The following is a 22,056-nucleotide window of genomic DNA, read 5'->3' as shown; positions in this document are numbered from 1 at the left end:
AACATCAAAGCTTAATAGCTTTGAAAGTTAAGATTTTAAAAACAGTCCTTGTTAGTAACAACAACTGGGAATACAAATACTGAAAATACATTTGCTTTCCTAATCTGAGTTACTAGAACTTAATCTAAGAAGCTGGAACTATAATTAGATATCTAGCTTATTCAACACCTGCCAAACCAAGTTCTGTACCCATCATTATCCTGGTAACAAACCGACTGCTAAAGGTTAAAGATGTTAAAGTGTCTCAAGCAACCTAGCCAACCATTTTGCAGAAGCCCTATTCATTCAAAGTGTCAGCTTCTGCAACACAGAAAGCTGCCAGTGTTGGGTCTGTCACCAGCCAAGGAGCACATGAGGAACTTGGCAGGCTTGCCAAAATTTATGTCTGTAAGATACATGGTCCCCCATGCAAGAACAAACTATAGAGAAATAAGCCTTTCTTCTGCATTCTTAATGGTCTGTTTATTTCTAGTATCCAGGACAAGGCAGTTTTGTGTATTTTTTAAAAAAAGAACTGGCAATAAAATTTTAAGATTCTACAGTCTCATCCAGAGAAGTTTTTTTTTTTAAATAGAGTCCCATATACTAAGTGACTAAAAACCCTGTACTGCGCAAGTCACTGAAATTGAAAAAAGGGAAGGAACTGTTCTGTGTCAAGAGAATGAACTATATGAATCAGCCACAACCTAGACATTGCCCAAAGCTTCCCTTCCACACAAAGCAGAACAAGAGGACAAAACCTAAATGACTACCCTGAAAAAAAACAGGCATGAAACTCACAAGGCTGAAGGAGCTAAGAAATACAGAAACACGAATGGAATTCTGTTTTTCATCAAAAGCAAATATTTAAGCACAACAAAAAAAATCATACCCTTCAGGTCACAGATTATATGTATTTATGTATCTGTATACATGCATGCACTACTTAAATCCTACCCATCACCTCCTACCGCCCACCTCAAGCCATACAAAGAACGAACACCTACACAGGACCCCTAACGTTCTTCTTAGCAGGCTTATAACGTTACAAACACAACAGCTGCCCCGAGAGGCTTAACCAAATAATTAGATGCCTGCAAAGTTACCCACAGCTTAAAGCAAGTACTTGGGGCTGTTTTTAATTGAAGGGTAACAATCAACTCCAGAGGCACACGCGCTTCCCCAAAGTGATATGAAAACAATCTGTTGAACAAGCATCAGAAATCCATGTGGTGGTACCAGTCTCCTGCGGCTTGCATTTAACATTTCAACATTCAGTTTTAAGGTAAAGCTCAGGTTGAGTATTGAAACACCTTACCTGCCTGGAAACATGCTTAAGGTAAAGTGAAAGTTAAGAATAAAAATGTGGTTGTTCCTTCAGGATCACATTTTGTTCCGTTCTTGAAAAGAACAGTCTGATATGTGACTCATGGAGAAGAGAAAGAAGTGTGCAGCATGAAATTTTCTGTAAAATGGCTTCACCTTATAAGTCTATTTGTCAATGATGAAAGCTTGCAGAGTACTATAGCCAACTGACATGATACAATTAACTTTCTGATAGTTTTCTTTTCACCAACAAACTAACTAAAAAAAAGGGTAGTCAAGTAAGTTAATTAGAGCTTGACTGAGCTAAACAAATTCCAGTTATGAAGTTGTGTTTTCTTTCTCATGAACTCCTCAGCATAGTTAGAGCACTTTGTGAAGGAAATTTTATTAGTTAATCCTCAAATATATCAAATGATTTGAGTCAAATTACTTTGTTAAAATATATGTATGTACATATTTAAAGGTTTTTAAGAGTGAATTTTTATCATTCCTAATAGTAAAAAAAATTATAACAAAAAATGCAATGTTTACCAGACCAGAACAAAACTGGTAGCTAGTCTTCACTGTAGCATAAGCCAGGAAATATATTAAGTATTTTCAGAAATTCATGCCAGTCAGAAAGTTTCATGCACAATGTTAGCAAAAGAACCAAAATAAAGTTTTGCTCAGGGGCCTATCATAAATCTACCTATGTTGCCTAGAAGAGAGAGCATTTATGGCAAAGCTAGAAGAGATCAGTCCTCACAGATGAAAAAAAATAACATTGTCTTTAGTATGGCTACCTAGTACATACAGTTTCAGATCAAGCTTTAAAAAGATGTTCTAATGCAGCTGTTCAATTTGCACAACAAGAAAGCTCACACCAGACTTCAAAGCCTGTGTTTGTCATCAGAAATTAAGATCTCTAATCACTAATGGATACATCTGACAAAAGAAATAAGTATGCACATGCTCTTAATCCTTTCAATGGTAGTCCCTCGATTGTTGGGCCATTTACAAGCCACTTAACAATACTATCATTATGCCTCATCTCCACAGAAGCCCACAAAGATTAAACACAAACTTGATTTCTGTAGGTTTAACATCTTCAAACTGCAAACAATGCCATCAGTGTTTAGCAGGGGGGTTTGTTTTGCTTGATGCAAACACTCCACGATAAGGCATGATCTCAGAAGCTGAGAAAATTCATTAGCTCTTTCCAACAGAGCATTACATTAATACTCATCATATTAAAAACACGCCCCCCCCCCCCCAGCTCAGATAAATAACTGGATTTCCTACCACAAATAGAGTTATTAGATATTGAAGCAACATGCATTAAACTTCACCATTTTCAAGTACATAACTGACCTTTTCATTCTTCTTTTCTGCATCCAAAGGTTGCTTTGTATTTTCTTTACAGACAGGCTGTATTATTTCATCCTCAGATACATCAAGGAAAGACCGTCCATTAGGCTGTGTAAACAGTAAGTATAAATAATAAAAAAACTGGAGAAAGCAGATGAAGCAAAGCTTAGCCTACACAATGACTGAAATGCAACTACTTGACTTAAAAATGCCTGCAAGATTGAGTAAAACCCACAGAATTTTGGATAAACACTCGAAATATCAACTGCAGTTCTCTATTTACCATGTGTATGAATGAGAATGGAAAGAAAATAGAATTCCCCTCATTTCATCTGAATCTTATTCAATATAGGAATTACTTATTGAAATAAATTTCTGTAAGTTACCAGCCTTGAGACCAGCTACATCTGTACATGCCATAAGTTATCTAATTAAATGAACACATTTAGCACTTTGTGGCAGCTTGAATTTTTCAAATCATTTCGATCTGGAATAAATTTCTTCACTTTATTCCCCAAGTACCCGTGCGTAACCCTCACAGCTCACTTGCTCGACAAGTTAAACTTCCATAGTAGAACAGAAATTACAAGTTAAACATGCAGCATGAACAAAGAACATCCTGTTGTTCTTTTCAGATGGTCAGACTCGAGGGTAGTCATCGCATCAGTCAACTATTTTCCCTTCCAGAGTAATTAAAGGAAGGAAATTAGCATGTATTACTTTCCAAAAGTTTCTATGATAATGAAGTTAAAAAATCTGGACAGTCCTAAGTCTTATCGTCACTTTGACAGCAGAGGCATATACCTCAGCTTGCATATTCCCAATGCAAATATACAATAATTTCTTTAATGTTCCCAAAAAATGAAGAGTGAAGTTGTTGTGTTGAACAGGATTAAACTACCTGAAGTTTTATACTGCTGTTAGCAATTACTCTCACTGAGAGAAATGCAACTGCCACAGGTATTAATTGATACTAGGTCCACACAACAAGTTTCTTGTTATTCATAATGATTCAGGTATTTAATTTTCACTCTAATTTAGGGTGTTAAGCATAAGTAACCACTCTACCTCATATTTGCTTTTATGTCTGGGTCAAATGTATTTCCTGTGCAAGACATCTAGTTAAATAAAGTTTAAACCACCACATACATTGTTCTTAGTTATTCTGTTTATTAAAAAACATGAGCTACCTTAAGTTCACATTAAACCAACCTGATTGCTCTGAAGCAAAAGGCTACATTACAAACTTAGGGTGACCTAAGTAATGAATACCAGCTCCTCTGCTTAACTGGGAAGGGAATTTTTTCTTGCCATTTTATATTATGCTTACAGAGCACCCCTGGCACCAGTGCGTAGCATAGTATTGCTTACTGTAGTTAGCTAGCATGCCAACTTGTTATTTGTAGCTATTAATAGAAATTGAAAGATCAGATCACCTAACCCCTCTCCTCCTGCAACAGCTGGCTTTGAACTAGACCTTTTATATCTAGCATGCTACACTCCTTCCCTCGGCTTTCTGAAAAATCGTTTTATAGGTCTGTCTCGCCAAATCCTGTCCAGAAGTTCCTCTCAACAGAGCTCACAGTGCAAGACTCCACAGGGATACCAAAGATCTCATGTTCAATCTTGACAATAACCCGTCGCCAAAAATCAGTTCTCAAACCTATTTTTCCAGATGCCATACAGACAGCTACGTTGTTAGTGGTGCAACGTCGTTTTAAAACCCATGATCTTTAAGATTGTAAGGTAGAAAAAGAATCTCTACGTTATTTACTGGTATGTCTAAATAACAGATTTGCTGCAGTATTCTAGTATTGCTATCGGACTTGTGTCAGAAATGTTCACAGCCAGCTAACTTCTTTTAATTCTATACATTGCTTTGCTTCTTTGATATAAAACATATAAACTTATGAGTTTGAACACCAGTCTTTATCCCTCTCAATATTTCAACACAAAACGTTTAACACATGGAATTTGTAAAATCTTCAGCCATTTCTCTTAAGTAATAAACTAATTCATATCTGTTAAGAACCCTCTGGAAAAATTCATCCACATGACTGCTTAAAACACTGTCTGATCATCTGATCGTGTAGACCATGACCATTAGAAATCAGGTTAAAAGCCTGAACCGTCATACATTTCTCCCTGAATATTTGCAATATTTGCCTCTTTGGTGGAAGCTTTCCACATTTGATTTCTACCCGCAGATGAATCACAGACTTTAACCAAAATTCATGTGACCATTTTTGGGTATAACAAAGATAGCAACAGAAGCGGGAAAGAAAAAAGCTTTTCCAGAGTACTGAGAAGTGTTTCTTTTAAAAGACAACTACAGCTAAAAAGACAAAGTTTAAAACTTCGCAGTAATATACTAAACTTCCACTTATTAAATCACTCAGATTGGGCAAGTTATTATATGCCATCTTTTTTTTTTTTTTTTCTTTTCTTTGTCCTAACAGAAATAGGGAAGATGTGACAGCAGAAATACTGCTGTAAATAACAATATCCATTTCTGAACACACTCCTGGACTTGCCTGATCTTAAAAACTCCAATGTTTAAACAACCCTTTTTCCACACACATTCCTCTTTGAGGGCGTTAAGGTAATCCAGAAGCAGAATAGAGGTTGTGCTGACATTAAGTGCTGAAATGAAACTTATTGTTCTTTAAATACAGTACAATGCTACGGATACCTCAGTTTCACACTGCAAAAAGCAGTAATGAAATTGCTATCAAATAGTTTTACAAGGCCATATTAGCCAAAGTCCTTGGTTACACATTACAAAGCTACACCTACTTACATTTTTTTTTTGGCCAATGAAAGAATCCATTTACTACTATTTTCTGCAAGCTTTTCTTAAGACAGAAACTAAGCAATTTTCTCTGCAAGCCCTGGACAAGCCTACAGCCTTCTTACTGCTGCAGTTTGACAGGTACAACACGCGAGTATCAGTTAGAAGTATGAAAAAGTCTTTATGCAGTCTATTTCTAAGCGTAATAAGCATAGCCTGAAAAGTTCTTTGAAGGAGGCCAAGTAAGGCGCGTTCTCAAATGAATGCCAAAGCTTGTACCAAAATTAAACTTCAGTGTGCGGCCTTTACTGTTCGGGTGTACTTCAAACAATAGGAAATATATTGTCAGCTTGGTATTTTCTGCATCTATAAATAGAGGGATGAATGGCTTTCTATAAGCTGTAGCTGAATACAGAAGAATTTTACTCTTAAGTTTCAATGATGTTTTCCAGATTGTACAGAAACCATGTTAAGATCAGTTTCACCTTTTTCTTCTGAAGATTTAAAAAGCAGAAGAGAGGCACAGGAATTATTCACAAGGGAAAGGAACTAAAATCAAAGATCAAGAGATTTTTGGAAAGGAAAAGAAGTCTTAATAGGGGCTAAAGAGCTCTGAGATGGAAGACAAAGCGCTCTCTCCCCTGCCAGGAGCTAAGGAAAGAGGGCTTGAGGTTTACTGCACATCTACAGAGAGAATCTAAAGTGAGGCTACCATGACACTACCTTGCTCCAAGCTGCTGGAGGAAGCCAGGACTGGCTCTCTGAACTTAGTGCTCGTGAACGCTAAATCATTCATTTGATCTCAGTCTACCCACAGCAAGTCAATAAACAGAACACCACAGCTACTCCAGCATCCAGGCAACTCCCTGCTACTCAACTCCACATCGTACTAAAAACCTCAGTTAAATTGTACAGTACTTACGAAGGAACCAAATAAACCCAAAGACAAGAAACAAAGCAATAATACTCTTCCTCGGAAAGGGAACAGCGGAGAACGTTTCTGATCCTGACTGATGACAGTGTACATCACCCGCCCCACAATGAGCTCAGTAACCCTACATTAAAGTAACCCTACGGCTTTTAATTAGACATCTGCAGTGTGCTCTTTAATGCTCCAGACCAGTTGCTCTAAGCTTTCTGTAATGCCTGTAATGGAAATCTAGACCCTGGCATAGCAAACCCTCTGGTAAATCTACTGATAATAGGCTTACTCTTTTTCCTTCACAGACCTCATTATTAGCACGAGTGTACAAAAATACAAGATGAAACCACTACAGCCTTCGGTAGGACTTTTTGCTGCTTCTCTCAATTTCCAATGTGATTTTAAATGTTTTTCATGGTGAAACAAGTCAGAAAATCTTGGAACGTGCTAATACAGGTCCCCATGAACTAATGTTGGATAACGAGCACGAGGCAGGCCTATTTAAGTTCACTGCTGATACAAACTTATTTGCACTGTAGTTAATGATTCAGTTTTTTCATTTTCTTTCCTGTAAAGTTTTTTTTTTTTTTTTAATCTTATCTCTGCATTGAAATAATGGATACAAAGTAATACGAAAATAACTTTCCAAATCTTAAGAATACAGAACGATACCTTAACAGCTGAAAAACTCTTTTACTCTTTTTTGACTGTGAAACTATTTGCTCTTCCATAGCCTTCACTTTTGCTATTTTGTGCCTGAGTAAACCAAGCTGGAAACAATACAAGTATTTATATTCACAGAAAATGTCAGCTAGTTAAGTTTATACACAATACAAAGCTTGCTTTTATAAAGCCCTACACTGCAGAACGTTGTCAATACTGTATCTATTTCTTCACTCTCTCTTCTCTTCAGGCATTTTTCAGTGTCTCCAAAGATGACTTGCAAGACTTTATATTTTGTTTTTATACTGGAGTTTAAATAAAATATGAAAAATCTGGATTATTTCTGGGATTAGCCTGTTTTCTAGAAAGCATAACAGATCTATTAGGCCTTGGAGGATGTCCCTTTCTGGACAGCAACAAAACACTGCATCTTTAACGTGTCTTCTTCAAAATGGAGACCTAGCAACATTTGAAAAATTCTGAATCACAGTGCTTCCTCTTCTTGGTGCCTAGTTATTAGCCTACTGCAACTTGCAGAATCAGCTCCAGTGAGTTTCAGGAGTTCACTGCTCAAAGACAGGTTGGTGCTATATACAGACTTTTGTATTTTTTAATGGAGAGAAGGCTAAAATATCTTAAACAAAACTTCTCAAGTCTCAGTATTGCCACAGAACCAAACGAAGGTACAACCCCTTTCTGTACCTCCTTTTTCTGGTCATTAGGCAAACAATTCATATTAAATTTCACACTATATAATTAAAAGACATAGTTGTAAAAGGCAGGGGACATCTGCTGCACTTTCATTCCTATAATCCATTTGGACATAAATAGGATTACAAACATACCAACAACATAAAAGCTATTGAAGCAATCCCTTCAAGTCCCAAAACTATGATAATGGAAGCTTGAAAAGGACAGCTGATAATTTCTGCATTCAATTGATTTTCTCATGAAAACGCTGTCAAAGACACACGATTCCTACATCACAGACCGAGGATTAAAACAAAAGACAGCCACGATCTGTTTTGAAGGGGCTGCTGAGAGACAGATTTCCTTATTAAAGGAGATGATCCTTACTGTAACAACCCAGGCGTGTTCCTAGGGAGGCAAATTCACCACACGCCTGGTGTTAACGTGTCCTGCCGAAAAGGCGCAGCAGAAAGCCTTACTCAAGTTTGAATCATCGCAGCCTTTACGAGGCTTTGAACCGCCTGTACCTGCCTGGGCTGAGACTCCTGCCTCGAGAAGCTGAACCACGGTAAGGTCTCTGCTACCAGCTCGTTATCTGGTAAGGTTTTGACTGGCAGTAAAAAGACAATATTGAGAGTAAAAATGCAACAGTACGGCGTGCAGACGTAACCCACAGCTTCATGAAAAGAAGCAAGGAGAAAGCAGGGAGACCTCTCCTCCTTCCCCAGGAAGAAAAAAAGCCTCACTTTCACCTAAATGTTGTTTCTTTGGCTTTCCAACCCCCCTCTGGCAGCCGGGAGGGATCCCAGCAGACACCCCCCGGCTGCACCCCCCCCCCTCAGCCCTCACCCTCCCCAACTCCCCGGCTCCCCTCTCACCCTCGCCGCTTTCTCGGGCAGCTTCTTCTTGCTCCTCTTCTTCTGCTCGTCTCCTTTCAGCCCCAGCTGCCCCGCCGCCTTGCCCGGCCCCCCAACACCGCCACCACCGCCGCCACCGCCACCACCGCCGCCTGTCAGGGCCGCCGCCTCGTCGCCTTTCCTCTCAGCCCGGCCGCCCGCTGCCTTCCTGCGGAGGCCGCCGCCGCACGCCAGGGCCAGCAGCAGCCCCAGCAGCCCCAGCCCCAGCGCGGCCGGCAGCCCCAGGGCCAGCCAGGTGGGGAGGCCGTGCGGGTCCAGGCCCAGCTCCAGGCCCAGCTCGGCTCGCAGCAAGCCCAGGCCTCCCGCCAGCGCCTCCCGCACCCGGGCCGCCGTCTCCTCGGCCTGCTGGGCCGCCGCCTGCTGCCAGCTGCCCGCGGCCATCGCCGCCCCTCACGGGCACGGAGACGAGGAGGGAGGGAGGGGAAGGAGGGAGGGGGGGGGGTGACACGGAGCCGAGGCGGGCGCTCACGCCGAGCGCATCGCGGCCGCCGCCTGCCCGCTGGGGGCGAGGAGTGGGGAGGGAAGGAAGGAAAGAAGGAGGAAAAGGGGGACGCGGAGCCTCCGCGGGACGCGGCAGCCTCTGCCCCGGAGGCAGCCGGGTCTCCTCCTCTTCCTCCTCCTTCCTCCTCCTCCTCCCCGCAACGTCAGCGCCCCGCCGCCATCTCCGCCCCCTCCTCCTCCTCCTCCTCCTCTTCTCTTCTTTCTCCTTCCTCCTCCTCCTCCTCAGCACGGGGAGGCGGCCTCGACGTGGCAGCCGCCGAGCGGGGCCGGGCGCCGCCCGGTGGCGGCGGGGGGGAGGCGCCCGGGGGGCTGCGAGGGAGCTGCGAGGGGCTCGGGGGTCGTGGTGCTGAGGGAGGGAGGCAGGGAGAAAGGCAGCGAGCCCTCCGTCAGCAGCCTTGCCACCGGTGTTAAAGCACCTTCACGCTGCTTTAGTCCTCCTGATGATGAGTGTGTGTGGTAATTAATGGGTTGTCTCCACTCTTAGCAACACCACAGCCGTCCCCGCTTCTTCTCGGCCTGCAGATGTCAGCGGGGGTTTTGTGCTTTTTTTAGGGAGAAGCCTTCCTGAAGAAGCCTCCCCAAACCACGTAAAGCCCCAGGGCCTTGGTGCTTGTGCAACGCCACCCCAGCGCGAGCACCTCTGGTCCTGAGCCTCGCACACCCCACGCAGAACATGCGAACCGGCACGTACCTGCGTGACAGGTACAAGGAGCAGCCAAAGCTGGCCATGAGGCAACCTACGGGTTCCTAGGGCGGGCAGGGAGATGCTGCCTCCCGTCCTGCTTCAGAGGCCCACATCGTGGACCTCCAGAGGCCTTCTCTTTCACAGAGAAAGTTTTTAAAACATGTCAGTGAAAAATCAGTGCAATTTCGAAATATACTAGCCAAGGTAGCGTAACAACATAGATGCTTTCCAAGTGCCTTATTTCCTAAGATCTCAACTCCCACAGCTGGCTTAATATGTGGAATGAATTAGTGAGCTTTATGTAAAATACTGCTGGAACTCCAAAACTTAATTTACCCATGCACTTGAAAAATGAGCTCTCAAAAATTTGATCCCGAATGCATGTCCTGATTTTTTTATTTTTCAGAAACCTGGTCTCACAGCATCCAGGGTTCCTGCGGAATTTTAGATGTCGGGCCCCCGGAGCTGACACGGTCGAGAAGCTTTAAAGTGACTGCAGCTTTAGTCTTCTGCAGTGGGACGTTGCTGGAAGCTAACGGCATGTCCCACTCTTTCAGTTTGCAACAGTACTTACAAAGGGTGTTCATCTCTCATTGTCTGGCAGAAAGAAGCCTGCATGGGATTCTTGAAATCTGAAATGTAGTAAAATAACATTTGTTTAAACAGCACAGTGATAGCTTACACTGTTTTTGTATACTGGTAACTTTGCCATATTTTGTAATGTCAGTATATTTTTCATGCACAAGTATTTATGTTTTAAAAGTTCATAGAGTTCTTTGTAAAGTATTTCAAAAGAGCCCTTGAGATTTTTTTATTATTATTATGCCACCTTTAAACAGGCAGTCAAGCGCTACTTGTCTAATTAAGTTGGAATGAAAGGTATTGCTGAAAGTAGTTGTAGCAACTTTCTATGGCAGAACACTTTACTAATAGATGGTTGTATATTTTTAGAAGGTAAACTTAATTAAAAGCCCTAATACTTTGTTTTCTGTGCTTTTATGCTTTAGCATAGACTATACACATGTATTGGGAAGTGTTAGCTGTCATGGCGCAGGCAGTTGCACAACTGAGCCCCCCTAACATGCCAAATAAATTCTTATTCTGTAAGTAGTTGCTTACTTTAGATACTGCCTTATATAGATAGGGGTGGCAGAACAGTGATCATGTAGTTTTAGTACAAAATATGTTATCTGAAAAGCACATGCAAATTTGAAAGCATTGTTTGGCTACGATTTATTTATTTTATTTATTTAAAAAACAAATAAACAAAACATAGATTTTGTTAATTCTAAATTTGCATAGGCAAGAAAACACTGCAAGAACCTGATTAGTCTCTGTTGCAAAATATAAGCGGTTGAATTTAAGATCAGCTGAGTTTTTGTGGCCCCGTGGCACCACCGAGTGGCACCACCGTGAATAGCAGCACAGTCATAGGAAACAGATTTGTGTAAAAAAGATAGCAGATCTGCCTTGAACATAGCCTCTTTCAGTTTGCTTGGGATGGTGAAACAAATGAATCTGAAATTTATCTTTTTTATTCTGAGCTAATGTGATATAGCAATAAGGAGACATAAAATTTGCCACTGAAATACTTAGCAGGAAGATTGTGTTTTGGTAACATTAAAAATGGCAGGAACATACTACTGAGACTATAAACATCAGATAAAGCAAGCAATCTATTTCATACTAATTTCGATACAAACAGCAGTTTAATGTTAATCTTCATGTCTCTTAATGGATCTGACCAAAGGTATCCTAAGGACACTTTCTGGCAGTGCGGAATATAAAATGTTTCTTACATCATTCTCCAAAGAATCAGAGCAGAAGGTTGATTATTCTCATTATAAAAGAGAATACAATTACAGAGCCAGAAAGAATAAAGATAAAACTTTATTTATTTATTTATTTATTTATTTATTTTGTAATATCTCTTCCTCATTTTCTTCTTCCTTCCTTGTTTTACAACCATTATTAAGCATACCCTGTATAATACCTTTCCTTTTAGGCTCTAAGCCTAAAAGGAAAATTATTTCAACAAAATTTGAGCTGCCAGAAGAATTTTATGAAGGAATATACAGAAGCTGCACAAAAATATTTAAATCTCAGCACCTATTCTTTGATATGATATGTAGAAAAAGAAAAACAAATGCTTCAAAAATATTAATTCAATGAAATTTTATGATTATCATAAATGAGCATGGAAGCCATATGTCCTTGCAGTTCTGGATATTCTTTAGACTAGAAGCCAGGTGGATATAGCAGAAGCAAATTAAGCCTCTCAGCATTTAAAGAGAGAAGATAGAAAGAATCCCAACAAGACAAATGTAAGGTTTTTTTCATGTCAGGAAACTGACAAATCTTGGACAAGATTTGGCTGCTATATTATCTCACATACATCATGACCCCAAATTACTTTAAGGTGATCACAGTATGCCATTAACACAATTTGGAGCTAAGGCTCAACCCGTGCTTTGCATTCAGACTAAGCTGGAGTTTTAATGGGGCAGAGTCTAGAGCTCCACCTGGAGTCAACTTGAAAAAGGATTGCTGAAGAATTCCTCTTCTGAGAACTTGGTCATGGGTTTTAGAGTTCAGGCTAAAATTAGGCTTAGGGACAGGGAACAGACAAAGTTTGTATCTCTTTTTGGACTAGGGAAGGAAAGGGGCTGCAGAAAGAATTACTTTCTGAGAAGTTTCTCATGTGGTGGTGGTTAGGGGCCTTGGGCTAAATCTCAGTCCACAACTGTGCTTAGGGACTTGGTTATGTTTTGGTTTCAGAGAAGGAAGAAAGTCTAAAGATCTGTTTGTTTAGGGTTTGAAAAGAGACTGCTGAAGGACAGCAGGGGTCGAAAGAATTGTTTGCTGAAGACATGTTCATCTGGGCTCTGTCTGGGTCTGTTGGGCTAGGGCTCGGCTGACACCTAGGTTTGGATTAAGGGTTAGAAGAAATACAAGGAGTGGGATTTCCAGCTGTAGTTGTCTGGCAAAGGGGCTGCCAAGGGGAAGAGTGGGTTGTCAAAAGGATTCTCCTCTGAGATCTTTTTTACCTGGGCTGTGGCTGAGATCTTATGCTGAGACTCAGTTGGCATGCAGACATATTTATCTGGGCTAAGGCTAGGATATTTTGGGCTAGATCTCACTCAACTAAATGAGGTTAAGGTTTAGGTTAGGGTTAGGATCGGTAGAGAGACAAAGCCTAGAGCTCCAGCTGGAATACACTTCAAAAAGGGCTGTGAAGGTAAAGAATAGATGGCATAAAATATAATGCCTGAGACTGTGCTCCAACAGGCAAAGCCTAGGGGTGGTGTGCTAAGCTTCAGCTGTAGTCAGCTGTGGCACAGTTTTAGGGTAAGAGAGTTATTTGTAAAGGAAGAAGGCAGGGACTGGGGCAGTAAAAGGGCTGTTAGAGGGAAGAGGGACATACAAACAGAATTCTCCCCTGAGGATGTATTGATCTGGGCCATAGCTGGGGTATTTTAGGCTATGTCTCAATCAGCATATAGGTTTAGGGTTGGGAGAGAGACCAAGCACAGGATTTCGTTTGGAGAGAGGGTCTGTTGAAGGAATGTATAGGGTGAAAAAAAAAGAGAATAGTGCCCTGAGGACTTGTTCATTTGGGCTGTGGTTGGCTGTCCTGGGCTAACTCAGTGACCTCCTCTTCTCACAGTAGTGAATGATTTCAGCAAGTCTTGGGACAATTTAAGTTTTTCTACTGCAAAGCCTCAGGAAAGATTTCTCTCCCACTTAAGGGGAGAGGAAGAGGACATTTCAGTTAAAAGATGAGTAATCCATGCTTTGCTTTTACTTTGTAAGTTCACCTTATTTATTTTTCCCATTGATATGTTCATCTTCTTGAGCTGACACAGAATCCTAAATCAAAATTCACTGCTAAGGAATACTGTCTTCAAAGTATTTATTCATTTTACATTATTTTTTTTTATTATTGCTCACATTCTTGTGTATAACCATATCATGCAAATGTAGAAACATTCTCATAAAAATCATGATCTTAATTCCCTGTATGAAGGGCAAGTCTGTTCTCATTAAACTTTTCACATAAATAGTGCTTAGCCATCAAAGCTAAATTGTCGTTATGACTGATGGAGCTCATGAGTGTCTTGGGAGGTGAAGAACACTTTGGCAGCCTGTTCGCATTCAAATTTCTATCAGCCTTAAGCGCTGAGAAAAATAAATATGCAAAGACTTGCTACCCAGCTGGGAATAAAAAAGTTTGAATTAACAAAATGCAAACACAGAATTATAGGCCTATTAACTCATATCTGTGGTAATACAAAATTGTTTTCTGTATTTTGTGAAGTGTACATTAAATATCCCACGTAATAGGTCTTCTAACATTTATCTTTGGAGAGTTTTCACAGCTTCATTTCATAGGCAAGACAGTTTTCCTAATACAGCCTTTCAATCAAGAGGTGGTTGCTGTTTATACAGATGGAACCAAGTTGGCTTGAAACTGCCTGGTTCATTTTTTTAGCAATGCAATTACAGAAGCAAAGTGTGCAGGCTCATTTATGCATTTAACCTTTCGCACTACAGTCCGCAAAGTGGAGTCTCCTATGCTGTCAGTACCTGAGGCAGCTAGGAACAGGAGGCAGGGACATCAGTGTGTTGTAGACCTCTTCAAGCTCTTTTAGTTGTTCCTCTGGGTTCTACCCCAAATAACTATGTTATAGGCACGGGCTAGTTTCTGCAGTTCTGACCTAGAGGTCATTGGGAATATTCCAAAATATGTTATCAGAAAGCTCCTGTTCAAGGAAGTGACAGTCACTAAGGGAAATGTCTCCGTTTCAGGGAGCTTTTGATGTAGCACACCTGGGGCTCCCATAGGAAGCCAGGTCCGGGTCAGGGTGCTGTGAATCCTGAACACCCTTGGCTGTGAGGAAGGACTGCCACAGAGGAGACCTGTTCTGGGCAGCTGTACTCTTGAAAACCTTTCCTTGCGCTAGGATATCATGGGTTTTCAGTCCCTTTTCTAGTAGGTGAAAGCTGCATAGGCCCTTGGGAGGAGAAAAAACAGCCATGAAACTATGAATAATACATGGAGCATATGTGGATTCAATCTGCACTGTCAATGCTAAGTCTGGCATTTCCTAACTTTTGGGTACTTGATTTGGCATTCTTAGTTGTTCTTAATGTGAGAATTTACATACCAATTAGACTTTTTAGAAAATCAAATAGGAAAAAAAATATCTAACTGATCCTAAAATCTACTTCAGATTGAAAATATTCTTATGGAGGGGCCTTACTAAAAAACTCAGCCTCATTTAAAATTCCCTGGAGCTTGGCTTCCTGAAAGATCACTCTAAAGGTTATATCTACAGTGCTCAATAAAATAATCCCAGGGATAGATTCAGCTCCTGGCCTTAGGGTGGCATGAGTTGACTTGTACCCACACTGCTCACTACTCTCCTATAGCTGGTGGGCTGTGGCCATACTGACTAGGGCATGCTTCTGTTTCATTTGGGAACAATGTGATGTTAAGACATAACTACTAAATTTTTTTATTATGTTTTTTTTTAAGGTCAAACTCTAAAAACAATGCAAAGGCTGTGTTGCAGCTTTCCAGACTGATTTTTTATAGAATGAAGTTGAGAAGTGTGTTGCTGTGCACCATAAGGTTCTGTGAAGACATTTAAATCATGAAGACTGTAGGGCAGAGGAAAGGAAACTTGTGGAGGTCATCTGGTCCAACTTGACTGCTGAAGTGGGGCAACCTGGAGCTGGCTGCAACCTACAGCAATTTTTTGTCATTGGAAATTTGATTGGAGTGGTCCAACACAAACCCGGTAGTCCAACACAAACTAATAGTTAAGGACTGTGAATACTCAGAGTAAATTATTCATGTTTACTCTTTTTATTGGACTCAACCTATTCATATGTCTTACATAGACAATGAGAAGAAGTGTTTGCTTTTGAAAATTTCCTCTTAGACATTAGGCAAGCTCAACCTGGAAGTCTGAAGAAGGGCATGAAAGAGGCCATCTAGATTTCTATGAAGTTTCATGCAGACCTGATTCCCAGTGTGATTTCTAGCCTTACTGGGACTTTTTGGGAACCATGTGGTTATTACTTAATCATTCCATGTGTGGTTTGGATCTAAACCAGAGTGGTACTATGCAGAACCTTCACATTTAGCGTTACAGAGTGAGTTAGGTTGGCTGAGCCCATCTATTCCCATTCCCTGCTCAAAGCAGGTCTAATTACGAAGTTTGACCAGGTTCCTCAGCCTTGCCCTATCAGGCTTTGAAAATCTCCAAGAATGGAGATTTTTTGGGATCCCTGGTTTTGGATTTCAGTGCTTGGCCGCACTCATTGTGGATGTTATCTTTATATTGCACTGGAATTTCCTGTGATGCAGCTTGCAACCATTACCTCCTGTCCTTCTGCTGCACACATTTGATAAGCGTCTGGCTCTGTTTTCTTTATAACTCTTCTTTAGTTAGCTGAAGGCATCATTTAATTCCCCCTTAGTCATCTCTTCTACAGGCCTACCAAAACCAACTCTCCTTCCATGTCGTACACTCCAGTCTTTTAAGTACTGAGAAAATTGTGAATTTTACACTGAGAAAATAGACTTATAGAGCCTGAAAATCAGTAAATAATCAGTGTTGTAAATAAAACAAAAGCTGGTAATTAGATAGGTATTTGGGGATGAAAGCTAAACCAGAACAATGGAGACAATGGCAAAAATTCTGTTCAGAAAAGGCAGAAACAATACTGGCCAAAATGTGAAAGGTGACTTTTTTTCTGTTCCATTTAGAGTTACCTCTTTTCATAGAACCATAGAATATCCCAAGTTGGAAGGGACCCACAAAGAACATCAGGTCCAACTTCTGGGTCTCCAAAGGACCACCAAAAAAACAGACCATGTGTCTGAGAGTGTTGTCCAAAAGCTTTTGGAACTCCAGCAGGCTCGGTGCCATGACCACTTCCCTGGGGAGCCTGTCCTAGTGCACAACCACCCTCTGGGTGCAGAACCTTTCCCTAACCCCAAGCCTGACCCTCCCCTGTCCCAGCTCCATGCCGTCCCCTCAGGTCCTGTCACCGTCCCCAGAGAGCAGAGATCAGCACTTTTTTTTTTTTGCTTAGTCTTCGACTTTTGCTTAGTCTTCTTCTCAATTTAGCTTAGGCTATTTTTAAAATGTGAGAAAATATTCTTTTGAAACAAAAATTCATATTTTAAAGTTTTTGGCATTCCTGAACAAAAACATTTTATTGCAGAGAAGTTGAATTGTTTCAACCTGTATGGATTTTCCACCCTGTCTGCTAGCTAAAACTGCTAGTCAGCACTTTGATTCAAATTCATGAACACTTTCCTTTAGTTCTATTTTTACCAAATTCACTATTAATTCATTCTTCTATATATTGAAAACTTTAAGAAGCATTTTATAGCTTCAAAAAGGTGAACTGGCCTCAGTGTTTCATTTAAAAAAAAAAAAAGGAAAACCTAAGAAGTCACAGGTGTTTAGCCTCCCCATGATCATGAACTGCTATGATAGAGCTGCTTCAGGATGCACACCAAATTTGCGAGCACCATCCTAGCTTTCTACCTGCAGCTGTGCTGACTTTGTGCTATCACCACGTCTTGCCAGCCTCTGGCCTCTGACTTTAACAAACTTCTGCATGTCCTCGTGTCTTCTTTTCTTCTGTTTTATTTTAAAAGTCCCTTTGAAATTATACAAAATATTCAATCGCCTAGCCTAAAGGCTAGCTTTTATGATACTTAGTTTTATTACATGTCATTTATGGAGACTGTTCAACAATTGCTGCCCCATTTTTACTGTGTCTAAAATAGATACTCTATTTCCTGTATTAAAATCAGACTCAAATCCTCTCATGAAGTGTGGGATATTCTTTGGGGAATTATACTGAACAATAATAAGAACATATTCTCAGGATATCAGCAGTCTGAGTGCATTAGGGAAGAACTAACAGATGCTTAAAAATCTTTACAAGACAATGGATCCCTATTAAAATCCAAGGTGATACAATTACGCGGATGCCAAAGTGCCTCTAATAGTTACATGCAATTCCTAATGCTGATGTCTGGATAATCTTTTAAAGTATTTCTGTTTATGGGGAGTATTTTTTTTTCTCAAAGTTCTGTGGGACAGATCCTTCTGAAACACTGCATTTCTTGCAGTAACACTCAGAGCAATGAAGAGAAGGGATTTTTTAATAGGCCAGTAGATGGTACATTTATTCAACAGGGCACACATAATATACTGTGCACTCCACACAGGACACTAATTTTTTTTTCCCCCAACTTTATGGACCTGTTCCTTCTACTGTCTTTTCCATGACCTCATCTATCTGCCCTCTATCCCATCCTGTTTCCCTGCATCCTGCCCTGTTTTTCATTCCCAAGTTATGCCTGAACTCTTGCCCTTTACTAATTCCATACTCCATATAAATCACTCACTAATTATTTTTCATTAAACGTATCCCAGTACATTAGATAACTGAACATGAAACAAAAACTAACATTTAATATAGTTAAAAGGTTTGCTGTCCTTTACTACAGATACTGTATATATGTGTTGCATCTGCTTTATCTCGATTGTGTTGCAGTGCAAACTCTTCAGGGCAAAATATGCATGTTTTTTACTTTTTTACTGTATCATTATTATTTGTTTGTGGGGTCTGGTACACTGGAGTCCTGTTGATGATGTGCTATGGGGCACGTTGTTGCTTTTAGTTACTGCTGTAACGACCCAAATACCTGAATGGATCAGTCTGGGAAAAGCATGAAAGAAGCTCCATCTGCTCCACTTGTTAGCGAAGAACAGCATCCTGTGATAAAGAAGGAACATTTGACTTAATGTACTCTGGTTTTGGCTCTTCCTTAGAGATCTTGTATCTGTCTTGGCTGCTAAGAAGCACCTGGCCCATTTCCAACCTGGTTGAAATGTCTGTGTAAGCTGATAACTCTCCAAGCATCAAAGACATTACAGCAGAAGTTGAATGATCTTTTGGAACCGTCTTCTCCTGAAGAAGGTGAGAACTGGAGTATGTAATGCTCAGAAAAGAGGAAAAGATGCTGTGGTGCTGGAGAAGGGCAGATATGGAGAGAAAAGGATAGTCAGGGACTTACAGTGTCAGGAAATTGTCTGGGATTACTTAAACAAACAAACAAACAAACAAACAAACACCTTCATTTGGTCCCTGTGCTCCCTTCATTATCCTCAACCATGATAGCAACTACTTGCAATCCACTAGGGCACAAGGGAAAAGTGAGAGCTACATTGATAGTAATGATGACACTAAAAATGGCTGATTTCCTTGTTTTATCTGTAATTCTGATTAGTTATGTGACATTTTAATGAAAAGCCACTGACTAGGAGCACTGCATGTGGTTGTTAAGACACCGCAGTAAAGTGTTAGAAAACAGGATTCCCAAGCTTGCATCCCTTTCATTTTGTCTGCTGTAAGAATGTCAACAGCTTTATCTAGCACTGATGAATGATGCAGATCAGCCAGAAAGCTCTTCACCATAGTGCCAAGTAGAAAAAACAGGCGAGCAGCACCTGGAGAAATATGCTGAGGCTGGACAAGCATAGCTCTCCATGCTGTGCACTAATATTCTCAGCCAGAAGCCACCAAAAGAATAGGACTTCAGACTAGTTTTCTGCTTTCTGAAGGTGCAGAGCTGCAAGGGGAATTTAACTGGTCTAGAATTCAACTGCTTAGAGAATCCTCGGATAGTCCAAGTTCTTCACCTGCTTATTAATTGCATTGTGCAGTGAGTTTCCATCATGGGAACCCACTCAGATAAATAGTGTACAACAAGACAGTTCCTGCCACTGAAAACTTACTTTATGATAAGTCGTGTTAGATATCTCCTATCCCATCTACAGGGTTTTAAAGTGTTTATTGACCATGTAATTCTTGGTCAGTATCCAAGGGTTCTGGGTTTGCAGGCACAATGTGCAGAGAGCTGGGACCCTTTGCACACACAGTCAGTCCTCTCCCCCAGGTGCTCAGTGCTTTCTTTCAGAAATGTTTGCCATGCCCTTGGCCCTTTTGTGCCTCTCTCCCAACTTCGGCACCTCTGCAGCTTTGGAAACTTGGCTATGTGATAGCAAGTGGAAGGAATTTTAAACAAAGACAAACTACCCAGAGACCAGGGGATTGAAATGCTCCTTTAGCGGAGAGGCTTAAGGACTTGCCAAAACCATGAAATCATGTCACGAAGAAAAGTGTCACAAATGATCCCATTGAGCTCAATATGGGGCTTTGTATTGGCATGTGCCTGTGAATTGAAGCTCAGACATCCAGAAACTGGGCTACAGAGAGGCAGGAGCAAGTTCCAAGTGAGTCTCAAAAGATTTTTTTTTAGTTCTGCCTCTGAGTTGCCAGCTGAGAGGGGGAGGGATCAATGTTGTACACGAGGAATAAAAACATCACCCCACATTTGAAGTATATTTGCATGGTTTGGGTTATGTCTTCCTGACACCAGTCCAGGGCAGTAAAATCAATTTCTGATCCTTAAAAAAAAAAAAAAAAAAAAAAAAAAAAGGTATATTTTTAATATGCATTTTTTGTTTTCTTTCTGATTTTGTTCCTCCTGACACTAATTAGCTGCAGCACGTAAGACAGAGCAGCTATTGCACAGCTTTACTTTTTCTGGGCACCAGGCAGCAATACCACAGAACTGTCTTTGCACTCGCATGAACCCAAGACGGGAACAAGCAAGGGTGGATTGAAAAAAAGATGAAAGAAAACAGCTTAGAATTTAGAGGAGGCTGAAAAAAAAAACTCTGTTTTTGACCACTCAGGAAAGGTTTGGTGCCTGGGAACCTTTGCCACCAGAGAGCAATGGAAGCCTTTAAGTACACACATCACCCACTTAGTTTAAAAGACTTCCTTGTCTATCACTGAATAACATGGGCTGTTCTTTCATATTTGTTCTAAATCCAGTCTAAAGAGACTGAAGATCAGTTGTGGTAGCCTTAGTCAGGCTCTCAAAAAACTGTAACCCAGATATACATGAAATATGTTAAATACTTGAATCCTTTTTAGCTAGCTAGCAAAACACACGTTTTTACAGGATGTTGCAGATTTTATGTGCAGTTTTTCAGGGACCAGTGAGTCAGTACATATTCTAAATCCACTCATCCATAGTGTTATACACATGACTAAGTTTTTCCTATTCTGACATGTATTTTATATTTTTACTTGCTCTCATGGAAATTGGCTTTTCCACTATAGTCTTCAGTGGGTAGGGACACAGCTTCTGTTTGTCTCTGTGGTACTTCTCCCCCTTCAGCTGCATTAAAAGATGACACCCTGTTTACTGCTGAAGTCACAAAATAATTTGTATTCTAACCATGACTGTGAAAATCCAAAAATAATAGATTGCAAACTGCCTATCAGTGGAGTGCTCCTGAGACCGATGTGGTGTTCATCAAAATTATGAGCAAACGGGTGGGGAATTCCTGTGACTAGATGTCTCAGGAAAATTAGCACACAGCCAAGGATGTTGCGGGATATTCACAAGACCCAGTACAAGAATTGCAGCAACTTCAAGTCCTGTTGGTGTTCGCTGCCAGCTGCTCGCAGCTCTGCCTGCACATCTTGGCCTTTCCAGCTGGTGGTTCCCCATGCGCTGACACTCTGGGCATTTGCTTGTGCTTTTCAGCTCTCTTCTTACCAGAAGAAGCATGAAAAGACTTGAGATCTATTTTTAAGGCAGCCTGTAAGAATGAAACAAGCACTGTGTCTTCCCCATCACACCTCCCCTCCTAGTCTGTGAAGAAAAGAGAGACTGCACAGCCTTCCTGAGGGAAGTGGGCAAAACATGCAATGACATGAAATGAAATGAAATGAAATGAAATGAAATGAAATGAAATGCCACAGCCACCACTTCACAGCACACCTTGTCCAGCAAACAACAAAGTTTCCTTTACTACACTAGAAGTAAATGCATCAAAGAGCAGATCAGTGAATGAAATGGGAAGAAAAGATAATATGTGTTCAAGTAATGTGGAGATACCTAGCCTTCTGCCCATGCCTCATACATAGTCCACTGAGAAGTCCATTCCATATTGCTCAAGGAGTCTTGAAATAAATGATGGCTGAGAACATTCAGTCTGACAGACTTCTCAAGCCAGCATTAATCTCTGTTTCTTCTCTTCTAGCTCCTCATCTAGTCTTTCTTCCTCAGCTTCCCCATTCACAACGATTTCCAATCTCTTTCTTTAGATTCTTCATGCAA

The 22,056-nt window shown here is 40.8% G+C and overlaps 1 protein-coding gene across 1 annotated transcript in view; it reads right to left on the bottom strand.

The window, feature by feature from the left end:
* Positions 1-9,043, bottom strand: part of MTDH (metadherin) — a 32,396-nt gene extending 23,353 nt beyond the window's left edge. Inside the window, exons 1-2 of the mRNA XM_032181383.1 lie at positions 8,597-9,043; positions 2,656-2,760 (exon numbers count right to left, since the gene is read on the bottom strand). Of these exons, the coding sequence (XP_032037274.1) occupies positions 2,656-2,760; positions 8,597-9,016 (525 nt within the window). The 5' untranslated portion in view covers positions 9,017-9,043. The remainder of the gene's footprint in view (positions 1-2,655; positions 2,761-8,596) is intronic.
* Positions 9,044-22,056: the final 13,013 nt, after the last annotated feature.

Source organism: Aythya fuligula, chromosome 2 (genome assembly GCF_009819795.1).
Source record: "Aythya fuligula isolate bAytFul2 chromosome 2, bAytFul2.pri, whole genome shotgun sequence".
In the NCBI taxonomy this organism is placed as follows: Eukaryota; Metazoa; Chordata; class Aves; order Anseriformes; family Anatidae; genus Aythya; species Aythya fuligula.
This window is presented reverse-complemented; position numbering and strand designations above follow the sequence as displayed.